We start from the raw sequence: 26,908 nt of genomic DNA, 5'->3' as shown, positions 1-26,908 counted from the left end.
GGCGTTTGTCATAAGATAGCACAACAGCGACGATTTGTCGGACAAAATGACTCATCGGTCATCTATTAGACCAAATCTATACCGGTATGTTGAGAATCGAGTTCTGAGAAGCTTTAGTCGAGCAATCTATCACAATTCGCTCAAGATTACAAGTCGGGTGGCGGAAACCGAGCGGGGAAATGCAAATTGAATGCAATATATTGAGCGATGTGCACCACGATTGACTCGCGACGAAGGTTCCCTCAGCACTCATATCGTATATAATTGAGATATACGATGAAATTTTTTATTGTATTGGGTTCGGTTCCATAAGCTATTACGTGCACTTTTACACTCTAAACTACTTCTACCAAATTTTTTAAGAGAAGGTACCCAATGGGTCATTTTCTACAGAGTTTTTTCCGTGATGCAATTTTATGTGGGACACCCTTTAATAGCACATGTTGGTGAACACGGTAACTAAAAAACTAATCAACGAATTGACATTTTTTTGAGAATGCACAATATGTGTAGCCTGTCGATGAACCACAGAAAACCGAATAAAAATTGTTGTCTCCCTATTATTTTTAAGAACAAAGAGCGAATTTTACAGTAAAATATGAGATTTTTCGGTTTTCATGAAGCCATTTTCCAAAACTCGCATTTTTCCCATTTTTTTTTGGTTCATCGAGTAACTCCAAGTCTAAGCTTTACAAATCTTATTTCATTTCATGTGTCAGACAATTTTATCAAGAGTTATCGTGTTCGCCGCGGCGCTCCTCGACGTGGAAATGGTTGGACGTCTACTCTTCGAGCGCTCGAATGTGTGGCTCTGCGTGACTGAAAATATTTATTTTCATACACAATGAATATATAAATAAAACTTGATATTACACAAAAAATTCAAAATCGTTAAACAAAACAACTTTCGGTTTGAGCACTTTACACCAGACGCTTTCCTTAAGCCAGTTAGGTAGATTACAATCCTCATAAACAAAAAGATTCTGTTTATACCAACCTATCGTGACTTATCCAAACCGCAACAACCGGTTCTTGAGATGTCAACCCACAAGAACATATAGCTTGCCATACAAGATATTTTTTCAGGAATTTCGTTTTTCTACAATAAATATTCGCGCAAGATAGCTTGTCTGTGATGACGTCAGCTGGCAATCTACACGCTCTTGTCGAGATAATATTTACGATTTAAGTTTGTACATATATTGGTATAAGACAAGACATGACAATCAGCTTCCTATTTTTCCTTCGACGTCCTTCTTTTCGCACAATTCACCCCTGCCGAAATCTTCCGAACAGTGTTGTCACTTTTATTGATGAAAATGCATTCTTGTTGTTTTTATTTATGTCTGAAATATTTTGAATCTTGAGTCCACTATATTGATGAAGAGCGCCGTTTTTATGTCATGGGTGTCTAGAATGTTTTAAAAATGTCATTTCTTGAAAAAAAATCTGTTATGGATTGGTTGCTTGGAGAAACTGCTTTCCAGGTATTCCTAACGTTGTTTTTGTGGTTAGGATGCGGGTCGTAAGACCTATTCCCTCCCACTTGACTATACAATTCAAATATAACGAAACAAACATCAAACAAACCACGCTATGTACCCACGAAGAGCAGACCCCTACGTGCAAGTACTGCAATCAGACGGCACATCATGGAACTCCTTGTGCGGAAGATGCTGAGGAGAATGCATCACAAAACCAATTGCCCCCACATCTTCGGCAAAAACAACCCGAAACACAATCTTTAATATTAACCACAAAAGGTTGCCAATTTTGTGACAGCTATTCAGGCCATAATAACAACTGTAAAAGTAGCATCAAATGCATCGGAATCAACTGCTACCACCATCGGCGAGGAAACAAACACCAATGATAACGGCTTTATGCTCGGGACCCGTAAGGGTTATAGAAAAGGAGAAACGCCTGATGATGAACACCAAAACACCAAAAACGATGATAACAACATCAAGAGAAAAGCAATCGACCCACAAGATGCACTAGGCGAGCAGACAAATGTTTCCCAGCTACGAAAGAAGGTCTCCCCACGCAATAGAAAATTGCGAAGGACGCCCAATAATATTTGTTTTCATTTATTTTAAAGTCGTTTTGTGGTTTCACGGATGTTTTAGAATCTGTGTCAATTTTATTTTTAACTTTTATGTGTTAAATGATTAAAATGGTGAATAATACATACGTATTTCTAATTGTTTAAAACTCAAAATATTATCAAAGGTTCTGAGCCGTGAATCTGCATTTGTTTTACTTCATACTTTTGGAATGTTAGTTTGGTTTACATACTTTCTAGGCAGCCCACAACGGCGCATAAAAATGTTGATTGCCAAAAAACAACAACCTCATCATTTTTTTCGAAAACTCATTAGTTTCAAACAGAATCAATAACCTTTCTTCGGCGGTAATTATGTTACAGTCAAGACCCGATTTTATAAGCCTCCGATTTTGTCATCTTTTTGACCCAATTTTGCCAGCCTCATATGAAAATTGAAGGTTTCTGGGCTCTAGCAGACGAACCAAGTTGATTTCAAGTAAATCCTTCCTTGAGCATATTTTTCTTATTTTAGAGATCTGAAATATTTGCATATTTAATTTTTAATTTTTTTACATTTTGCGCTGTAATGGAAATTTTACATTATAATGGAAATTTAAACTAAATAATCAGAAAGAGTTATGAGGCTATTAGAAGAATATTTTGAGAGCTTCGGATTATTAAAAAGAAAGAAAAATATATTTCCCGATTTAGTCAATGTTCCCGTTTTATCAGCGTAAAATTCACCAAGGGGCCGATAAAAACGAGTCTTCACTGTATTTATCACACTTTACAAACGGTATGTCGAACAAAGCATTCAAATGATTGAAACAAACCTGTGACAATCATTGGTTTACTAGGAGAGTAGAGTGGCTAGTTACTTCTGCGTTGTTGGAATTTTGTCAATCACTGGACTTAAAATCAATAAAGCCTTAAAAAATTCTGCAAAATTTAAGCGAAATTAGACCTTATTACCAAGTACCCAAACGCGATTGAAGCTTTATATAGGAAATAAATGTATTTTTCAAACGTTTTATTTGAAATGTCATAACGTTTCTCAAAATGTTCGAAAAATTTGGAAAACTGATAACGTTTGAGAACATGATGCAAATATCCAAACGTATTTTTTTCGGATTTTCAGAAAAAAAGTTAAATGTTTTTGAGAAAAATTCACAGATTCCATTCATGATTTTTTTCTTTAATTTTAATTTTTTTTCTATGAAAAATATTTTTTTTTTTCAATTACAATTTATTCGTGTCCAAACGACGATCATTTGTCGGTAAAACACACACGCTCTGCTCTATTAGCACAAAAGGATTGCCGTTCGTCGTGATTCGTTAAATCCTTCACGGCAGTCAGAACAACCTGTTTTCTAATTTATTGGAGGGATTAATTAATGGACAGGTTGTGCTGCCACGTCCGCCGTCGTGTCACCGCGCTCGCTCAACTGTTTATTTGATTGTTTACCCACGCTCTGATATCAACGCGAGACAGCCTGACTACTGCTGGCGAATTGAAAATAATTACCGCCGGCCGGGTAAAGCAAAGTTGCAGAAAAAATATGTACGTCTCTCACTCACTCACAGAATCATTAGCCTGCGCGAATGATGCTGTGCAATGACAAGTTGTCAGTACGCGGTTAGAAGCGTCAGGAAAATGCTTTGTGTGTTTATTTCCGAGGAAAAGAGCTGGATGTCTTTATTATACTTTTTTTTTCTTTCTGTTCGAACGGTGCAGGGAACTTGGATTTGAGTCATTCAAAAGAAGAGAGAGAAAAAAAGTGTCATGGTCAAGTTTCTACACCGCCCAACTAACGACGAAACGATCTGAAACGGGATTAAACTTGACGAGTAGAAAATAGACCCGATGATAGTTTGTTTGCGATACCTAACATCGGCATCATATACAGGTTGGACTCTCGAAACGTGTTTGAACGAATTTCCCAAATAGTTGATGAAAAACTGGTTTGCCGGTGAAATTGAAATTTAAGCGACATGATTATTCTAATTTATCGATGTTTGACGGGTAACAATTTAACGGGACCAAAAAAACGGTTATATCTAAGAAAAATGGAGACGCATGTTAATTAACAAAAACTACATCAATCACCACGTGTCTCCATCCAATTGCACTTGAAGGAACCGCGTGATATTTTATGAAATAATTTTAGTAGTTCGCCGGCAAATGCCATTTTTGAAGGCACATGTGACACCATTTCTGACTATCACTTCCGGTCTCACCAAACACATAAATAAGATCATACAACATGATCGATGGTCGGAAGCCCTTCCGGTGCGTATATTCAACCGAACATATCTCAATCCAACTAATCTCATCTCTATACGGAACGTGTGAGTGTTTTCCAAGCAATATACCGCCGACTGGTGACCCTTACCACGGGTGTGACCTGCGAGCAGTATTGGAACCAAAATGAAACAGGTGCGACCTGACATTGACACTACCTGAGTCAGAACGAATCACGGGAAGAAAAAAAAATATCGCTTGTTTTGAGTCCGTCGGTTTAATGGTATGAAGAGCACACATATACGCACTTCACGATGATCGTAAATTATTGATCATCGTCAAAGAAGAAACATTTGTCACGCACGTATATGTGGATACTAGCTTGAATGAAGGATGTAGGTTTTTGCGCGTTGGGAGTGTCATGTGGAGACACGATCCATACGGATGGAATATAAAATGTTAGAAGTCTTTTAATAGATGTTTATACGGAGTGTGCGGATTTTGCAAATGTGTACTTCCTGGTTAACTCCCGCTTATTTCAAGTAAACTCCAGCTGTAAAACTGGTGAATAAAATATTGCTTTCCAATATTGTCGAATTTACTTGTTTTTTTTTTTCATATTAGGGAAAACTTTGTCACTGCGACCATCTTTTGTGGTATAGTTTTCTTCTTAAAATGCAATGAAAATAGGTGCAGTTTGATTTTGTCGTACAAAAGGTAATGAGCCTTTTATTCCCAAATTATAGAGGGTGTCTTACTATATCGTTAATTAATTGGCCTACGATCGATAGAATACCTTATGACCCTAATCGGTTGGAACACTGCTGTCTTCTGCAAACTTTGTCAGCAAATTATGATCTTTTGGGTGGGCGAATTAATAATTCGTATCCGGATTTTCGGGTTCAAGAGTGCGGTCACACATCAAATGCCGATATAAACTGTATCACCTTTCTATCTAAAACATTTTTCACATCTCTTTCGCCGTTATGGCAGACTCAAATGAAAGGTATAGTATCTTTTTAAATTGCCGTGGCATTTCATTTGGATCGGAGCTCTGGTTCCGGAGTTACGAGTTGAAGAATGCGACATTTCCTTGAGATACAGTAGGTCAACGAAGGTTGTATATGCAATTGTGGATTCTGCTACTAGACAGCGCTAGTGAGCGTGTAGTTTGTAAAGTAGAATACTTTTAATGTTTAAATACAGGGGTTAAGTTTCAAAAATTCCTGCTGGGATATTTTCCCAGTTTTGAAATGAAAATAACCACCTTTGTACTGAACAAAATCGCTCTATTTTTGCACAATCTGATCGGAAATACAGTAAGATTCCGTTTTTGGCATGCTCCATTTTTGGCAACAAAAAAGTTTCGTTTATGGCAACAATTGGGTTCCGTTTTTGGCAACATTATTTTTGTTCATAGTAAATCTTTTGAAAAATGCTCAATAGTCATTTTGTTGCAATAATGGATATCGCTTTTGACTTTATTTCCAAACATAGGAGTCATATTTACTATATTTTATGGGGGCGGGCATAGCGAATAAAGTTTAATTTGTTGATTTTGTCTATTATTTCATTCCATTTCACATATTCTTATATAATTAATGTTCTTGTAACATTTATGATGTCACAAATTGAAAATAAAAGCTTTTAAAGTAAGGTTCAATTTTTGGCAACTGAAAAAAAATATTATTGCCAAAAACGGAATCCTACTGTATGTGCACATATATTGTATTTGATTCCGTGAAATGTACGACTATTATAAATAACGAAAATAATGTATTTTGTGAAAGTAATAATCTGCGCTATGATTGGTCCGTACAATTCGACCAATCAGCGAGCGTTGCTAGGACTGCCCCTTCGTCATTCAATGAACTGCAACACACGTATAAAAATGGAACAAAGAAAATTTTGTCAGTTTACTTTGCTTTCTGACCTCATAGCTACTACTTTTCATGTCAGCTTAAGCTCTTCGGTGTCAATATATTCCATGACTGCCGGGCATCATTCCACCCAAAAGCACAAAAGCAGAACGCTCTTTCTTTCGGAGCTGAATAAACGGATTTCAAGTGGGCGCTGGTGAAAGGTTGGTTGAATGCGAGAGACCCCGCTCTCTTGCTCTTTAAATTATCTGTGGTGTGCTCAGATAAATTCACCACGATTCGCGCTCCAGAGCGCATTGCGGTGGGTGCATACACTGGAGTGTACATTGGAGTGTATTCTTTTCTTAGTTTTCTTCTGACAAGCGGTAGTACGGGTGAGATTGACAATTTGATTAGCACTGGTTATTTCGTTGTATGAAGGAGATGATGTTGGCTTATTGGATACTGGTATTTTCTAATGCTGACATTCCACGCTCAAGTGCAGTCCTAGTGGCTTTTAACTGTGGAGTGCGTCCAAAAATATTTGTTATCCGATTTGGCCCTTAATTTAATTTATTTGTGCACACCAAAGTGGCCTATTCGTAAAAATATGCAGATAGACGAATGCATTTTAATCCCATACATATGTGTAATGAAGTACTCAACAACCAGGGCCGGTGGATAAATTGGGTAGTATAGATAGTACTATCCTCTCGAAAATAACTGAGTGGGTAATTACGCATTAGAAATATTGGAGCAAACTTAACATTTGAATTTTGGCATTCATTTTTCTCGGGCAGGAACGTTTGAAGTTTTCGAGATAGGATCACGATTCCATTTGCACAGACTCATCGCAAGTGATTTATGTGAATATAATGCAAGAGTATGTATTGGGAAAATACGACATATTCCTAGTAATAAACCCATCACGCTATGCTTATTTTACTATCAACTCGGGCTAAAAGTGTAACGCCGGCCCTGTTAATCATCGTTAGAAAACATATGACTGCAACTAATATTAGATTCATTCTATAATCTTGAAGAAAGTCATAGATGTTTGAATGTTATCCATTCCACTGTACATGCATCATTCTATCGGGATTTCCACCAGTAATACCGAAATATTTAATTCAACCATGCAGAAGGTAGTAAAAAAGCAGCAGTCGAATTGACGGCCTAAACATATAATTCACTTCGGTTATGTCTCTGATATTACCTACTCATCTTTTTTCTATAGTTCAGGATTCTGCCACTGTACGGTGCTGATGAGTATACCATTAGTTCAATCTACTCTATATAAAGTTTCTGTCAATTCGAAATCAGTCAAAGAAAAATGCAAACAACAATACAAATCTCGACAAACATATGATTACGGCCTAAAAGCCAACTGACAAAATCCACTTTGAATGGAAATTCCGGACAAACCGTTACATGCCAATCACAGATGTTGGTAGTAAACGAAAGAGAAAAGTTTTCTCTTTCATAAACTGTTGTGAACTGTGTTCAGCTAGTAACGGTTTGTTCGGAATTTCCATTAAAAGTGGATTTTGACAGTTGGCTTTTAGGCCGTAATCATATGTTTGTCGAGAAATCAGCTACATCAGTTCAGCGGAGTGACAAGTTCTCTTAAATATTCTGTATACCACCACGTAGGGTTTGGTTATCTGAGCGGCGAGGGGACGGACTTTTTTTGAGAATCTGGATCTTGAAACACAGTAGACTTAAGGGGTGATGTGCTCACAGGCACCACCTAGCGGCAGATTTTATTTCAAACTTCCACAGGCTAGTTCTCTATCTTTTGAACAAGTCTTCCGAGGAGAGTAACCCTCTGCACAATCGAGATCATGAGGTATGTTAGACATGTTATCTGATATGTTAAATACACAGTGGTTTGGCATTGATAAATGACATTGCAACAAAATGATAACGGAAAATACCAAAGTGTTGTACAGCAGCGCGAGTGCTAGTGGGTTGAATGTTCGAACACGTATCCGTCGAGTGATGCCAATCGGGCTAACATTTTTTTGGATTTTTTTGGTAATTTCTTTTTTGTTTGGGGGATTAACCCACAGGGCATTTAATTTGCGTTGGGAATACGCATGCTCTTGTTTGAGTGGAATGATGACTGATGAATCATGTTTGAGGATATGCTTTTAGTCCATGAACTCAAATTATATTTATTACTATCATTGCATTGACCAAATTCATATACTTTTGAGAAGTACATACACTTAGTTGTACATACACATTATTAGTTGCCATGTTGCCATATACGTAGCATCATAAGTATATTATTATAGCTAGATTATTATCGTAACAGGCGACAAATTCAGGAGTCCTGTTTTACTTCTTAAATCTTTTGCATATTCTTGTTTTAACAAATATATAGTTGTTTTAACAAGAAAAGTATTTTTTTTTTCGTTTTTATTGTCTCCAATCTTTTTCTAGTAATTATCACAAAAACACGCGAGAGTGTCATCGATTGTATGTTCGACCTACAATCACAGACTAACAGACATAACACTCGAAAACAATGCATTGCCAGCATTAACTATAATTTGAAATACATTTGCAGTTGGGAATGTGGCCACATTTGCAAAGATAGCGCCACCGACATAGGCATAAGCATGCGGGGGATAGCCCACTAGAGAAAAATTGATCCCAAACCCGAGGAGTAACCCACCAGCAAATTAGTGTATGGGACCATGTATAAAAGATGGAGCTAGTTTTAGAGGAAAACTGGCGGATCGACATTTCTTGGAGTAATTTCCTCATATTTTTATGTCTGTTAGTCTGTGATACAATGTCGGCCGTTTCGGGTACTGAAAGAGTGAGTTATACCATTCAAAATGTACTTCAGTTAACAACCCGCGCGAATAATGAGTACATAAGAGTCGGCATCTTATTTAATTGTTCGTGGAGAAACAAACGAATACATAATTGTCATTTAATTACTTATAATAATACCAATATTTATACACGATAAATAATACTTGGCGGCATATCGTGTTTCGTCTTAATACAGTAACAAGGAATAATAAAATCATTAAATTCGATCTTAAGCACTCCCGACTGTTGGCTGTCCGGAATTGAAATTGCATTTTTAACAAACCGAGCCGAAATAATGCAACGATAAATCTATCATAAAATCTCGGCAGCTGGCTGCCCAGAGCAACGAACATATGGTAAAACTTCTGAGAGTTGCATAGTTCGTATCATTTATCAAAGTGAAAATAGATATATGTAATTATTTATCCCATTCCACTAACAAATATTCCCGTTCCCGTGTCAAATACAGAGATATACATGGTCTCCATAACAACTTTTGTTACACTAACATTCCATTGTTTCCCCAATTATTGTAAGGACTTGGTCGGTGCTGTTACTGTCATTTCAAAGTATAGAACTCTCGAAACGTTCACATTGAGGATGAATAACTACTCCCAGGCCCCGTTCGATGATTCTCTGTGCAAAATAGCTTGTTCTTGTCAATCACAGAGTAGCTACTATGGATTGTACGGTCATCATGCTCAGACCAGCATTTTGTGCAAAGAATACGGGTGAATATCCCAGTAAGCAGTGGTATTAGATTTGAAATACTCTTTCGCATATGCATTGATTCACCATTTTCTCTTCGCGATGGGTAACCTCGACAATGACACGGTGTGTGATTCACCTGCATGCCATTCTTTTAGCGATGGTGACCTTCGTACGATGATGTGATGTGATTCTGTATCATGCGACTTCTTCTTATTTGTTGTGCAATCCCCGATGACAGCTATGAGCTGCGAAATCACTCGCTACTAGCCAGTTGCTTTAGGCGTTCACACACGTTGTGTGAACTGTTTGGATTTAGTATCTAACTGGCGCCAATGTGGTGTTAGTTTGGATATATCGCCTAACTGACAAGTGGGTGAAGAAATCGGCACTTATACCGTGCTAAAGGGTGAGTTGATAATCATAGCGACACTTATTAACATGCGTAACTTTTTTCATACTTGACCGAAATGAGCCAAATTTTGCCCAGTTTTTCTTTAGAGAGTTTTGCATCAATCCGCTCAGATTTGGAGTTGACATTGAGATTTCGGTCGAGATGGACGAAAATCAGAAAACCGTTCATGAAAAGATTATCTTCACCAACATGCAACATTCTTAGTTCTCTCAACGCGCCTTGGGAAAACTGATGAATATAAATCATTCGACAGTCTCAAAGATACACCAAAGTTTCCAGGTACAAATGGGAGTGGACCAGAAGCCAGGAGCTGGACGAAAACTGGGAACAACGCTCAAAAAACGAGGGAGCTGATTGCTCATATTAAGCGGAATAATGCGAATATCTCGACGTGGAACTTGGCCACAAAACTTGATGTTTCGCAAAGTGTTTCCTAGAGGGCCAAGAAACATACAAAATTCTAGACTTTCGCAAATCGAGACGAACGGCAATAGATTGTTGCCAAAATGCGCGCCCGAAAATTCAATTAATTGCGATTCTCACTGTCCAATAAGATCCAATATCTGGTAGAGTTACTTTGGATGATTAATCTTTTACCGAGATATTAAGTGGAGCTTGAAATTATGAACCGCTTTTAATTTTGGTATTAGTGTCATCCTGAATCTAGTAACACCGGTAACTGAATTTTATTCTATTGTACACTAAATACTAATTTTTTTTTTGTAAAATGATGTGAAAAAAATCCAACCGAACAACATATCACATCGGCGTAATTTCAAGAAACCATGTAAAAACACTTCTCAGGTGTGTTCAACACAGATTCGGATGATCCAACGCAGATGGAAGATGGTCTTCGTGATGTCCCTTGTGATGCGATCTACTCTGACAAAACGTTGCGACCTATCGTTGCATAACCTCAAAGTTATTCACGATTCTAGTAGGAAACATGTTGGGTGTTCCTCAAAGAAGCAATCTAGGTCTTTTGATATTTTCACTGTTCTTCAATGACGTGTCCAGTGGGATCCCACCAGGTTGCATACTTGCGATAACATCATTCACAGGCATCATCTAGGTGTCGCCGGTGAAACAGTTTGAAGTCGATAGCATATATACTGACTTCAAATTGTTTCACCTGCGACACCTAGATAATTCCTGTGAATGATGTTATCGCAATTTACTGGCTCTAAATGTATGTAAATGCTCTGTAATTTATTTCATGCGCTGAAAAAAACCCAAAAGTATAAAGCTACTCTATTTTTGGAGAGTCGCTCGCTATCACACGTCGGATAACTTGGTATCCTGATGTGAACTCTGCTCTGCGAGCAACGGAACGTCCGGAACCCTTGCCTAAGTAGCAATTCTAGTCTTATAGTACACTGCAAGTGCTTTCCAAGTTTTAAGAAGAGATTCAAGAGTGCCATAAAATCTTTATTGTTACTGGGGGGATCCAAGTAAATTTTGACAGTTGGCTTTCCGGCTCTGCTAATAAATTCCTCAAGAATTGTAATAATTTTTATAGAAGTACGTCTTAGATTGTAACAGTTAAGAAATATCGTCATAGTAATCATAGTTAGTGTAATCAAACACGCCATAAAATAAAACATCGTTCCCATTATATTTACCAAATTATATTGCTAGTACACGAAAATAGCAAAAAAGTGCCAACCACCTAAACGATCAGAGCGATGATCTGTGTCGGATCAAAAGCACCCGCAGCTGCCATTCCCGTTAAACAGCTCGTACAGACAGCCCATCCTTCTTTATCCCGAAAACGGTATTCAGCCGGTGCGGAGCCGGCGGGACCGTATGAGCGATGATAGGTCTTCTCTTCCGCGTACAAGAAATTTACATCATTTCTATTTTCTGCAATAGGCACACGATTCAGTGCGGAGCGCGATCGACCGAACAAAACCGTATCTGATCTCGCCGAAAATAGCATCCCATCGCAGCCGTCCGGCTTCCTTTCTTCGGGAGCAAGGGAGAAGACAATACAATATATAATTGCACGGATGAAAAAATGCATTCACTTGAGCACTACACCTTAGCGGATGAACGAATCGATATTGAAATATTTTGTACATCCTTGGAGACAAACCGCATCCAGATATGTTAAGCTATGAGAAGAAAAGCATCATAATAATTGAATAACGAAGGGTATCTAAAAATAGCATTGACACAATAAAGGGAAACAACATTCGGCTCGATGATTAACGGTAGTGTTCGATTCAGGTTTCCCAATATTCTGGTGATTAATCGCAAATGAGCCGAACGATGTCACCGCGTTCTCTGGCAAGCACTAGTTAGCGGTGGTGCCAAAAATCAACGACCTACCTGACAAGAACATTCAGTTCATGTGCAAAAAAAATTCAAACCAAAATTAGCATTCAGCTAGGTTCACCTATCAGCTTCGAACGCGATGCTGAAATTAGGTGAAATTTAAACATGCCAACATACAACCACCCTGAAAACTGACAGCGCCGAAATACGTAAGACCGTATGTAATTGCACAGTACAGCTCATCAAGTGCAATGAACTCATGGCTTTGTGAAATCCCGGGAAAAGACACTTACTTACTGATGACGGTACTCATGTTGGTCGTTTAACTGCAGCTATACTAGCAATGCACACTGGGTTACGTATGCAATCTGGCGGGACAAAATTAATAGCTCATCGAGTGTAAGTTTTTAAATGCAGGATTATCGACGAAGTTTGTCAGAACTAGTTAAGCCTCCTTTCGAGAACAAGTGTTAGCAACCCACTTTGCTGCACAGATGGTGCTGGAGTCTATCTTTTTAATGGTTGCTTCTAGGGATTAAGAATACTAACTAAGAATAATAAATTTCGAAGATTGGTACAAAAGTTTAGTTTGAATGACCTATATCTTCCAAAAATATAAAAGCATAAATGCTATTGTGTATACTTCCAATAAATTAGAAAAAAAACTGTTCCTAGTCAAATTTCACTAATAATTCTGTATTTGGAATCAGTAGGGTATGTCTTGTACACCATTATTTGTGAATTTTAGGTAAACAACTTTATTAAGAACATCAAGTAAGTAAGTTAAGAAACGTTAGATATTTCTAATATGTATACTACTTCGAAATCTGTTTGATGTAAGCTCAAGGAGTTTTATTTGGCTAGATTACAATTGTGACCCACTGTGCGATGGTCGCGTTTAGATGCAAAATATCTAAAATTAAATTGGCGTGTCGAGCAGACAAGGGTTGGCCGCCAGGAAAATGCAATGCAAATGGGACTACAGGCGACAGCAACATGACGCTCACGTGTGATTTTGGAAATGGATAACTTTAAAAATGTTCGCCGCAAAAATTGACTTACCAGCGAAAATCTCGAAAGATGCTTGTAATATGACAGCGTGTAGTAAACAATCCAAGATTGGAATGTTCATGTCGACAGTGGAATTATGGTTTGCGAACAGTATTCGAACAAAAACGTAACGACTCTTTGGAAAATTTAGTAAATGACCAGATTCTGCATTGAATACCCTATCAGGAATCAGAATATATTGACTCGATTGACACGTTCCCAAGTTATTCGGAGATATGTGCCTTGCTGTCGTCTCATCACTTTTCTGATGGAAAAGAAGGTGAAAGAAAAAATGTAATGAAATGGAAAATGGCAACACAATACAATCACAAGGACAAGGACAAGGAGGAGTGGGGAAGTAGAATTGGAAGGGTGGGAAAAATAACAGCACAAAACAAAAATAAACAACAGGTAAGTTAAACTCACAAGTAGTTCAACTTGCCTGCGAATAAGCCTAAAGCTCTTTACCACATTGGATAAGAAACTTTAGTATGTCTCTGAGTTTCAGTCGACCAAACATGGTTTCGTCTATATAAGGACGGCTGAAGACTCGAAATCGCAATTGCGCTAGCGCTGGACAGTTGCATATCAGATGATATGAGGTTCCGTAGTCGGATTCACAAAGATCACATGAAAAAGACTCAGCGCGCTGAATAGTTGCCATGTGATAATTGAGTTTGCAGTGGCCGGTTAAAGCCCTGGTCAGCATGCCGCAGTGGAGCTTCGAAAAATGTAAGAGATTTTTCGAAACCACTGGGCATGGTTGTTCTAGAAACGCCTTTGTTTGGCGACACGTTTGTAGATTTCTCCAATAATTGCGGTGCTCGGACAAAGCCCAGGACCGTATTTTTTCCCTTATACAACTTGTCGAAATTGGCAGGGCGGGCTCAGGACCAACGAAGTCAATCGCTGAACCTGCCCTGGCCAATTCGTCAGCCCATTCATTTCCAGTAATACCGCAATGTCCGGGCACCCAGACAAGGTAGATAGTGTTGACAATGCTTAGTTCTTCGATTTGGGTTCGGCACGCGATCACTAGCTTGGACCGGGATTTGTCTGAGCTAAGGGCCTTGATTGCAGCCTGACTATCGGAGCAGAAGTTTATAACTCTGCCGGACAAACTCAGTTGAAGGGCCGATTGCACCCCGCACATAATCGCAAAGATTTCTGCTTGGAATACAGTACAATATCTACCTAGTGAGTGAGATTGTTCCAATCTCATTTCACGACAGTAGACACCAGCACCAGCACGTCCCTCCATCAGAGAACCGTCAGTGTAACAGACTACTTGCGTTTGTTGTTGTCTTTCCATAAAGCCAGACAACCACTCCTCTCGAGAGGGAATCTTCACATGGAATGTCCTGTAAGGAAAACTACAAGTGAGTGTAATATCGCTGGGAGCAAGAATATCTTCACCCCATGTAACCATTTGTGACCACAATCGTGTATGACTGGTAGCAAGATCAACATGATTACTGTTCCAAAGCCCAGTAACCTGCAGTCTGTATGCACATGATAGTGCTTCTTGTTTTAAGTGTATGTGTAATGGTTTGATATTTAGAAGTGCCTCAAGAGCAGCAGTCGGAGTCGTGGTGAAAGCACCAGTCAACGCCATGAGCGCCATTCTTTGCAGATGGTTTAGCTTTGACTGGACTGTCACCACCTCTCCCCTCTGCCACCACACAAGGCATCCGTATGACAGTATTGGACGTACAATGTCGTGTAAATCCAATAGATGTATTTAGGTTTGAGACCCCAGGTCTTTCCAAAAGTTCGTCTGCACTGCCCGAAGGCCATGCACGCTTTCTTGACTCTGAACTCAATGTGAGCAGACCAATTCAGTTTGGAATCCAATATGACTCCAACGTATTTGACTTGATCTGCACACAGTAGCTCAGAATCAAAGAACTGCAAGGGACGAACCCCGGTTGTTATTCGCTTCTTCGTGAAAAGAACCATTGAAGTTTTGCTTGGGTTAACTGATAGTTTAACTTGTCGACACCACTGTTCGACAGCTCTTAATGCCTGTTGCATCAAGTCAAAGATTGTTCCGATGCAAAATCCAGTAATTAGTATTTGGTAATCGTCAGCAAACCCGTAGGTTGGAAATCCAAGCTCATTGAGTTTCTTCAACAAGCCGTCAGCTACTAAGTTCCATAACAAAGGTGACAGAACGCCGCTCTGAGGACAACCGCAAATACTCAACTTCCGTATCTCAGCCTGTCGCAGTGACGAGCAAAGCATGCGGTTACTAAGCATTGCGTTTATCCAACCTGAGATACATGCAGGTATCCCATGACCGCGCGTCGCTTCCAGAATAGACTGGAAGGACACATTGTCAAAAGCACCCTCAATATCTAGGAATACACCCAAGCTAGATTGCTTGAGCGAGAAGGCTTTCTCAATGTTGTAAACAACATCGTGAAGCAGAGTGATCGTGGATTTTCCACACTGATATGCATGTTGCATTTTGTGCAGTGGATATTCAACTAAACTAACGTTCCTGATGTGATGATCGATTATCCGTTCCAAAGCTTTCAGAAGAAAAGAACTTAAGCTGATAGGCCTAAAACTCTTGGCTTCTTCATAGCTTGAGCGCCCCCCTTTGGGAATAAATCTAACAGTTATTTCTCGCCATGCTTTCGGGATATACCCGGTAACAAGACTGGAAAGCAAAATCTTTTTCAAGACATGTTTAAGAATATCAAATCCCTTTTGCAGTAGCACGGGAAGTATCCCATCTTTTCCGGGTGATTTGTATGGAGCAAAGCTGTCAACTGCCCACTTGACCGATTCAGTGGAAACCAATGTGCGTGCTAACGCCCACGAGTCCGAATCACCAGAATGAGATCTGTGAACGTTGATCAACTCCGGATCGATACAGCCTGGAAAGTGTGTGTCGAAGAGACAATTAAGAACATCTTTTTCGTCCGTCACATAAACACCATCTCTGGTTTTCAAGGAGTTCATCTGAAAATCATTCGATTTGGAGAGAATTTTATTTAATCTGCTAGCCTCGTTCAGACTAGAGACATTAGTGCATAGGCTTTGCCAGCCAGCCCGTTCTGCAGATCTAAGACATTTCTTATATGCACTACGAGCTGACCTGAAAGCCCTGGAGTCATCACGCTGACGCCGATTCCAAGCTCTTCTCATAACTTTCTTCATTCTTTCAAGCTCAGCCCTCCACCAAGGGGTTCCCCTAGTCGATTTAACAGTACGAAGTGGACAAGCTTCTTCGTAGGATGCTAATATGAATGAGTTTGTCGTATCCACGACGAAAAATCTTTATTTGGATGGAAGTTGGCAAGCTACATCAATGGTTGGCATGTTCGGATACAGCCCAAGAACGAATCTTGTGCTTTAGCCAACTTGTCGACAGTGCTAGAACTGGTTCTGGACCAACGAAGTCAGTCGCAGTACCCGCTTTAGCCAATTCGTCCACCCATTTCCATTTCCAGTAATACTGGAATGGCCGGGTACCCTTGAAAAGTAGATAGCACTTGAATTGCTATGTTCTTCGATTTGAGTTTGATACGTGATTACTAATTTCGATCTCGAATCTGCTGAACTAGCTTTCAAGTCAGCCCGACTGTCAGAGCAAACATAAATTCCATTTATCGTAAATTTGTTGTTGAAGTGCCGATTGTATGCCACACAGAATCGTGAAAATTTCTGTTTGGAATACGGTACAGTATACGGTACAGTGAATAGGACTGGTATAATCTCATTTTACGACAATGGTAACTATTGCATCCGCACAGCCCTCCAACAAAGACTCGATAGTGTAACAAAGTACGTATTCTTCAAGTTGTCACTCCATACTGCCACCACTCAAGGCACGCATAGGCAAGTATTGGTCAAAAAATTGTTGTGTAGATCCATTGAATGTACTTGGGTTTGAGTCCCCAAGATTTGCCAAAAATTGGTCTATGTTGGCCGAAGGCCATGCAAGCTTCCTTGATTCTGAAATCGATGTGAGTTGTCCAATAAGTTTTGAGTCTAGAATTATCCTAATGTACTTAACTCGATCTGCGGCAATAATTTCAGAGTTATGGAACTGCAATGGACGAGCTTCGGTTGTATTTCTTCGTTGTTGTTCTTTTATTTGGATTAACTGATAGTCCAATATGAAGACACCATTGCTCAACAATACATAAGGCTTGCTGCATCAAATCAAAAAGTGTGTTAATGCATATACCGGCGATCATTATATGTCAATCATCGACGAAACCATATGTTGGAAACCAAAGTTCATTAAGATTACTCGACACGCTATGGACGACAAGGTTCTATAGAAGTGGTGACAGCACACCACCTTGAGGACATCTTCAAACATTCAGGTTTCTTATCTCTATTTTTAGTAACAATGAGCACACATGTCGGTTGCTAAGCATTGCGTGTACCAAGCTCGAGATACTATGCTATATTCCCCCCAAAGGAGGAAAAAAATGAGTAAACACCAATCTTACTCCCAAAAGTTCGTGATACTTTAAGGTAGTCCATGACCTCGTGTTTCTTTCTAGATGGATACAACAGACATTTTGTAAAGAGCACCTTCAATATCAAGAAAAACGTGTTCGCCCAAACTAACATCCCGAACGTAATGGTCGATTAAACGTTCCACTAATTTGAGAAGGAAGGAGTTCAGCCTGATCGGTCTGAAGCTCTTTGCCTCCTCGTAAGTACAGCGATCTTCTGGAATGAATTTCACAACTATTTTCTGCCACGCTAATGGAATGTATCCTGTTGCAAGACTACAAGTAAAAAGTTTTTTTTCAAAATATGCTTGAAGCTTTCATATCCTCTTTGAAACTGGAATGATTTCCATCTTTTCTCGCAGACATATACGGAGCAAAACTTTCCATCGCACAATACTACGAACAAAAGCGTACGAATCAGAGAACTCAGGTGCAGTGGTCAGTGACGGTTCCGTACATCCTGGAAAGTGTGTGTAAAAAAACAGTTGATTGCTACATCTTCGTCAGACGAGTAATCACCATTAGTAGTTCTAATCGAGTTGACATGGAAGTCTTTCGAATTCAAAAGTTACTCGTTTATTAGTCTCGTTAAGACTTCAGACATTTCTGCAGAGGCTTTTATAACCACTTCACTCAAAGGATCCAAGGGAATTTCTGTATGCTTTGCGAGCCAACTTAAATGCTCCCGATCCGTCACTGCGTCTGCGATTCCAAGCTCTTCTACATAACTCTTCCACAAGTTCGATATTTCACCCAGGAGTTCCTCTAGCAGCACGCATAACTCGAAGCGGCCAAGTCTCTTGGTATGCTGTTACTATGAGTGAGTTTGTTTTATCCACCACCTCATCCAAATCACTTGGAGATTCAATTGTCGGAATATACCCATGAAACCTAGTCGCCAAGCCTTCTTCGTAGAGGTTCCAGTGCGTAGATTTAGAATTACGATATGTGACGATATCTAGCGAGACGTTTAAATGATCAAAGACGATACACTTATGATCAGAGAGCGACGGTTCGAGCTCGTTTGGTAGGAGCCAGTTTTCAACCTCATGCATAATACCGTTAGAGCAGAGAGTTATATATAACACCTCTTCTCTACCAGCTCGTGCAAATGATGGGCGATTTCCGATTGAACTTCTTAGGAACGTCTCTAAAAACACCAATATCGTAATTTGTCAGACTTTAACCTGTAACCTGTACGGAACGCTGATTATACGCTCACTAGACGAGCACAAGAGAAAAAAAACTTTGGAATACTCAATTCAGGTATTTTATACAATTGAATACTACATATATATGAGCTAATATACCAACACTAATCACACTTTTCTCGCGATATTTCAACCTACTAACACGTAACTCAACAGGCAAAACTACCTACTAAACGATTGACTTCATTTTCCTGTTGAATATATTGTATATCATTGAAAAACTTTGAAAAATATTGGACGTTAACGACAACACGTCCGGGCGATTCGCCAGTGCTGCCACTTCCCGTAAAGTATTAATAAATAATAGTCCCCAAAAATCTTAAGTAGAATTTATCTGGGCCGGTCTAAAAGACCAAAACATCACCGAAGTAAGACGCTGCACCAAAATGACAAATGAAACTCCCACCAACATTCCACTACTTGTATTAGCCTTGGCTGGATCATGCCTCCCGAACTACATCTTCTTAGGACTAGCAAGAGTCAATATAGGCAATACTACCCTTATCCCCTGCAGTGTTACCGCTGCGGAAGATTTGATCACGGAAGCAAAAAACTGCGCCCAAAAAGAGTGTTGCCTCAACTGGGCACCTTCTGTTTCATGAACAGCAAATTCAATAACTGCAACTGACCACACCCAGCAAGATACAGAAACTGCCCCATTTTCGCCAAAGAAATACACATCGTGAAAGTTAAAACCGACAACTACCTGACATTCCCGGAAGCCAAAGAACTCTACAACATAGAAAAAGACAACACATCGTATGCCGCCACACTCAACAGTAGATTAACCCCAGGAAACGACGACAAAGACTGGACCATCCAAATACTGAGGGGCGAAACCCCCCAGCAAATCCCATCCGAAGACAATAAAGGCGTCTTGATCAAAATTTTAAAAGATCAACTTCTTGGTCAAAAGACCACCACCAAGGAGAGCGGTTGGATTTCTACTAAACGAAATGGATGCCCTAAGGTTACCCACAGTAAACCCATAAAACCTACTAACACAATCTAGAGCACCCTCCAACAATTCTCGCCCCAGCCCTTTACCGCAGACACTTCACAGGAACCACGCCTAAAATCAAAACCGCAATACCAAAACCAACGAACAAGCAACACCACCACCAGCACAACAAGCTGAACCAAACCGACAAGGACAACGCCGGATCAAAGAAGAACATGACCAAAATAGGAATGCAAAATGTGGAGGACTCCCAATGATTTCAAACACCCCAAAAATCCCAATCATCCCCAAAAATACTCGACCATCTCCAGTTGAACCATTATATAATTGCCACAAAATCCGAGCCTACAGCAAAGATTCGTCAATTGTCGTCTATGGCTAAGCGAAGTGAAAAACAAAACAAATTCCAACAACAACAAACCAACTCTGACTCCGATGCGGGAAGTACCGGAAAACCGAACACCAAAATCCCGCACTCCAACATAACGAAAATTTAGCCCAATCCCAGGATGCTCCTGGCACCCAATAGCTTTCCGAATATCAACATCAACAAGCTGTCCTTCAGAACGAACCCATCCTACTTTTACCATCGAGCAACAATCCTCAACAGCGAATACAAAATGCAGAAAAAACCTCTTCCCCCGTGCTAGCCACGACCGTGGATGTACCGGACCCTACACACGAGCCTTTCGCGGCTGCTGGTGCAAGGGTTCCTCCCCGGGAAAGTTCACACTTCACACTTCTGTCCGTCAATCCGCACTCAGCCCCCACACTGACTGCAGTCCACTTGCCTTCCAATGGGACATCGACGGACTAAGGCAGAATCTCGGAGAACTTCAGGCTATCATCGCTCGATACAACCCCATCGCCCTAGCAATTCAAGAAACACACATCCCGGAAAATACCGACATCTCCACCTGGTTAGGAAACCGATACTTATGGGAATGACGCATTTTCCAAACGATCGGATTGACCATCCGAGCCGACATCCATGGGGAACACATCCAACTTGACACCAAACTGCTGGCAGGTGCCGAAGAATACCCACCCCTGCACCCTAGTATCCATCTACATACCGCAAGATGTCAGAGAGGTTGGCAGAAGCTAGAAGAACCGTTCTATCAAATCCCGCCTCCATACCTGATAACGAAAAACCTGAACGCCCACCACCATCTAAATGCTCCGTTTTCTCCGCATACCATCTAAATGCTACGTTTTCTCTGACGCCGCTAAACATATCCCAATAAAGAGAAAACACAGCACCCGTAATCTTCACCGACCCCCGCCCGCTCGGTGTTCCGCGCGCTTGAAGTTGGCCTATCCCGACACCTGCTGGATCTTCGTGCTATGCAACATGTATTGCAAGCAGAAATCTTTGCAATTATATGCGGAGTACAATCGGCCCTTCAACCGAGCTTGTCCGGCAAAGTTATAAATTTCTACTCCGATAGTCAGGCTGCAATCAAGTTCATTAGCTCAGACAAATCACGGTCCAAGCTAGTGATCGGGTGCCGAGACAAAAATCGAAGAACTAAGCATTGTCAATACCGGTATTACTGGAAATCAATGGGCTGACGAATTGGCCAGGGCAGGTTCTGTGATTGATTTCGTTGGTCCTGCGCCCGCCCTGCCAATTTCGACAAGTTGGATAAGGGAAAAAATACGATCCTGGGCTTCGTCCGAGTACCGCAACTATTGGAGAAATCTACAAACGTGTCGCCAAACAAAGGCGTTTCTGGAACAACCGAATTCGAAAAATCTCCTACATTTTTCGAAGCTCCAGTGCGGCATGCTGACCACGGCTTTAACCGGCCACTGCAAACTCAATTATCACTATTCAGCGCGCTGAGCCTTTTTCATGTGATCTTTGTGAATCCGACTACGAAACCACATATCATCTGCTATGCAACTGTCCAGCAGTAGTGCAATTGCGATTTCGAGTTGTTGGCCGTCCTTACATAGATGACACCATGTTTGGACTACTGAAACTCAGAGATATACTAAAGTTTCTTATCAAATGTGGTATAGAGCTTTAGGCTTACTCGCAGGCGAGTTGACCTACTTGTAAGGTTACTTACCTGCTGTTTGTTTTTGTTCTTGTGCTGTTATTTTTCCCACGCTTCCAGTTCTACTTTCTTACACCTCGTTCTCCTTTCCACTCCTTCGTTCAGGAAATGATGCAAACAGACGGTAAGTCACAAATCTCCGACTACATACGGAGAACATGCCATTTAAGCCAATATATTCTGATTCCACAAAAGAAATGCCAGCAACCAACATCATCCGGAACTTTACCCATGCCCTCAACAACAACTTCGTCAAACACCTTCAGAACATACAAGCATTCCTTGAAAAAGGGGACGACCGCGAAGACTGAAGAGAACTTCGGACCCAACACACCAAGATCTCCTACGCCAATACTATTTCCAACACCCAACCTTCCATATGCACTGCCTGCCAGACCCGGTAGACGACTGAACACATTCTTTCCAACTATCTCGAACTCCGGGACCTCCGAGAATGATACGACCTTCCTCTCTCAATCCGCGACATCCTGATCAACGACCCTATCTATAAGGATCGTCTTTAATCTCCCGGAAGATGCCGAACTATTTGAACACGTGTAATCCTAAACTTTACACCCACATCAATGATGGGCCCTCTGCTACACACCCCGGTATTGGAGAAGTCGCCAATGGCCAGATGCAGTGTGGCCCAAAAACACGCAACGACACAATAATCCAGCAAACAAACTTCTGCCCGTATCCTCCACCAAACCTACTAACCTTTGGCCCTCAATACAATACTACCATTGCACTCAAGAAACCATTCATGGATTATACCTATCGGCCAACAAACAATCCCAACCCACCGCTGGTCCTCCGCCACATCCTTCATGGAGCTGGGGATGTCGCCCGTGGCCAAGGAAAAAGAATGCCATCTCACACTTCCATAACCACCCCGAACTCCAAGCAAAAAACAATTGCACAATTCTATAATTAAATGTATATGTAACACTTAGCTTAGTAGCTACATGTAACAAAAACACTAAAAGGCGAATGACCGTGCGCACTAGCGCCGCCTGGTGGGATAATTCCAAGTTACTTTTTCAACCATCCAGAAACCCTTGACTTTCATCTTAGAGGTAGACACCATCTATCGAAAGAATCAGGGTCCGGTCTGCTAATATTGCATGTTAAACACATCGCGCGACTTTCAGCCTATACGATCGTCTCGAGGTAGATGAGTGCATCCAAGGATTTACGACACATTTTGAATACATGTTCATTTTCCTGTGATATTATAATTCAAGATTCATACTAAAGATCCTGGGAAGCATTTACGGTACTTTAGTATTGCTAAAAAACTATAATCATCAAAAGAGGATTATATACATCTGTATAACAAATAGGCTGCTCTTATAAGCACTGTTCTATGGGATTCCGTATATACATGGGACAATTATGTGTAGAACAGCAGTAGGACGGAGACGAGTTCTACAATGCAGTCAGATGCAGCTAATTGAATGACAAAAAGGTGCTAATGAATTCTTGAACCTGCCATGCCAAAGTCAAATGTTTAACGTTAGCATGTATTTAGTATATAAATGAAGTTATAATAAAAACCATTGCTCTCAACACACGTTTTATATGGATGTACTTACCTCTTTCTCTTCCCCGTCGACTGGAGAATCTTGTCGTTCCGCATCAATATCCTGAAACAAGAATAGAGACTTATAATCTGTCACACATTTATAGACCCTGTTAACCCGCCTTACCTCCATGTCGACGTGCACCACGCCAGTGGAACGCCGTTTTGGGCGCCTCCTTCTCTGGATAACCGCCTGCGTTGCTTGGGCACTACTGCGGTTCTCGTTCTCCTTATCGTTCTCCTTGTTCTCCTCACTAGCCTTCAGTGGTCTCCGCAAGTGCAAACTGGCATCGTTTTGCTGTAACTGCTGATTGCTGACGACGGGCGTCGTTATGGAACTACTCAGCTCTGGTGCGGATGTAGGACGAGATGCTGGTGAAATAGTTTATATGAACAAGTTATTTGTATTGAGACAGTCAGTCGAAATGGCTATAACACTTACTGATTAGGCTACTACTGTCGCCGTTCTGCCTCCGTTGGGCCAACGAGGACATTGAAATACTATTTAGCTCGTTTTGTTGTCGGTTATTCGAGGAATCCAGGGCAGTGACGACGGTACTGCTGGTGGTGCTGGGAGATGTGGCGGAGATACTGGTTGGCACCGAGGCGTCTTCCAGTTTGAACTGTATATCAGGAATACATAAAATAGTTTAAAATTAACATATAATTTCTAAAACCGAGAAAATTACGACAGGCTTTCGAATATTGAACTACGATATGTCTCTAGCATAGGTCAATATTAAATTCAGGAATTTCTAATGAGATCGGAGCCCAAACTCTTTTCACCAAATGGGTAACAGTTATTACCATAAGCGCAGGCTATTGAACTTAGACAAATACAATACAAAACTATATACTAGACTGCTGACGTTTCTTTTTTCTAAATGTTTGGAATGTTTAACGTACGTTAGTTTAAAAGAACTTTGGTTTAAAAAATACGGTACTTTTCAACACCTAAATGGTACCATTAGCGAAAAGGTAGAACACTTCTAATGATTAATCCTGAATAAAATTCATAACCCAGTCTGAAATTCCATGACAAATGGTCTCAAGACTATAACTATCTATCTTTAAATTCAAATATCTTTGCAATGTGTTAAGCTCCCGGAATCAAACCAAAGGAATATATGGTTGGTGAGACATTAGTGTTTTCGCATCTCAATGATATTGCGGGCATTTTAGTTAGTGAACGAAAACGCCAGCTCACACAAGCCATGCAGCGGCAGCACAAAGAAACCTACCTTGGATCCACCATCCACCTTCAAACGCCACGACGGTCTCCGTTCAGCCATCGCCGAGGCCGCATGCTGTTGATGCTGATGCAGCGGTGATGAGGGTGCACTCGTATCCTTCCGCAGTAATACTGTACCTTCGACGGACGTGACCGAGGTAGTACTCGCGATGGCCTCACTTTTCGGTGCTGTTGCTGTCGTAGTCGTCGCAGTTACATTACCGGTGGTAATCGGTCCTTTAGAACCGGCAAAGTTTTCCTTATCACTTTCGGCGTACTTGTTTGCTTCTTGGCGGAGTTTCTCCGCTAGCGTAAGTGAATTAGCGTTATCGATGTCGAACAGTGAGCGTTTGCTGGTACTAAATGAGCTTGGTGTCCGAATGGTGGCCGTTATCGATGCCGCGGAAGCTGGTGTACTGCTGATCGAAGAATCACCTATCGTAGGTTTCGTTCTCGTCAACTCGTCTGATTCAGTCTTTTGGTTAAGATTATTGTTGTTACTGTTAGGATTGTTGTTATTCGTCGTCGTATTGGCAGCGGTTACACCAGGAACGCTGAAGACCGCTGTCACTGTGGGGGATTCTGTCGTATCTTTTTCTTTGGCGTTCGTTGTGGCTTCTACGCTACTCGTCTTGATAGTTGTAGCCGAACTGGCGAGCCTCGGTGTGGTGATCGTGTACGAAACGCTGATCTTACTGCCGTCCTCATCCGGAGATCGTTGATCTCCGCCGCCTCCACCACCTCCACCACCATCCCCTCCGTCACCGCGGTTCGATTTAACGGTGGCCGAAGCTGCCATGCTCGATGGAGGGACGCTGATTGTGAAACTAGCAGATACTTGCTCGTCGCTGTTGATCCGAGGTCCTGTTGCTGCTGCTGCTGCGGATGTTGCTGAAGAAGGAACTTTGTTGCTTACCTCTGCCGCACTGCTAGCACCACCACTGCTACTGCCGTCCACGGATGGCACACGATCGTTGATGGGGATGGATGTAGATGACGTGGGTGTGGTACTGCTGGGAGTTGTGGTGATTGTTGGTGTTGCGGTGGTAGTGGACGTGGTTGTGGCTGGGTCGCTCTGTCGGTTTGAGTTAACAGGGATTTGGTCGTTTAGAAGCCAAGTGAATGCAGCGATTCAGTACGGATATATTAAGTGGGCGTTTGGTGAAGGATGATCTTTTGTGTTCGGTTGGTCGGGTGTAGATGAGTAAATGGCAATGAAGCAGATGAAAGATTCCTCGTGTAAAGTGTACAAAGCTGATGTGAATGACCGTGAGAGTAGGTCAAGGCCACTTCAATATTATTATAATCCTAGTTGGTTTATTGGAACTCGACCTTATGTATAAAAGGATTGTGTATAATTAGACGATATATAAGTTGACTATGTCTTAACATACCCAAGAAATTGTTAATTAAAGGTATTAAAACGATTAAAGACGACAAAATCCATATCCTAAAAAGAGTAGCGGGTAGAACAGTTTTAAACTGTTCAGGAAGAATTCTGACGTTTCAAAGTATCATGTTTGTGATTTTTGGATCAAACTAGTTGTGCACAAACGAACATTTTTAAGAGAACGATGAAGGTGGTTATAAGCAACAGTTACTCATTTCGTTATCGAGCACTCAGTCGAGATAGAAGTCTTTTGTCATCGGTCCGTACACTCTATAGCGACAAATAGTGTTAATCCGCGTTCAAGGTTATCGGCACACTCTACGCCTAGTTGAGGTTTCATTATTTTTCCCTTCTTTTGTGTTTCTGTTTCTGAGTACCGTTAGCCGGTCAGTGAAGTGAAGCAGTGTTCTTTTAGTAAGCCGTCTGGATACCGTTACATACACAAGCTAAGTATTAGTTTTCGTTTCCCCTTCTTGGTTGTCTTAATAACGTGCACTGGGCAATAGGCCCGTGCAAAAATGACTTCCCCTGACGGCGGTTCATCTCAAGGTGAGAT

General features: G+C 40.9%; 1 protein-coding gene across 13 annotated transcripts in view; it reads right to left on the bottom strand.

Moving 5' to 3' along the window:
• LOC131690789 (protein phosphatase 1 regulatory subunit 12A) overlaps positions 1 to 26,908 on the bottom strand; it is a 247,265-nt gene that overhangs the window by 51,486 nt on the left and 168,871 nt on the right. For all 13 annotated transcript variants that reach the window (XM_058976803.1, XM_058976800.1, XM_058976799.1 and 10 more), the window contains 4 exons: positions 24,973 to 26,037; positions 24,174 to 24,354; positions 23,859 to 24,103; positions 23,745 to 23,795 (listed from right to left, as the gene is read on the bottom strand). In XM_058976803.1, the coding sequence (XP_058832786.1) occupies positions 23,745 to 23,795; positions 23,859 to 24,103; positions 24,174 to 24,354; positions 24,973 to 26,037 (1,542 nt within the window). The remainder of the gene's footprint in view (positions 1 to 23,744; positions 23,796 to 23,858; positions 24,104 to 24,173; positions 24,355 to 24,972; positions 26,038 to 26,908) is intronic.

This window comes from Topomyia yanbarensis, chromosome 3 (genome assembly GCF_030247195.1).
Source record: "Topomyia yanbarensis strain Yona2022 chromosome 3, ASM3024719v1, whole genome shotgun sequence".
In the NCBI taxonomy this organism is placed as follows: domain Eukaryota; kingdom Metazoa; phylum Arthropoda; class Insecta; order Diptera; family Culicidae; genus Topomyia; species Topomyia yanbarensis.
This window is presented reverse-complemented; position numbering and strand designations above follow the sequence as displayed.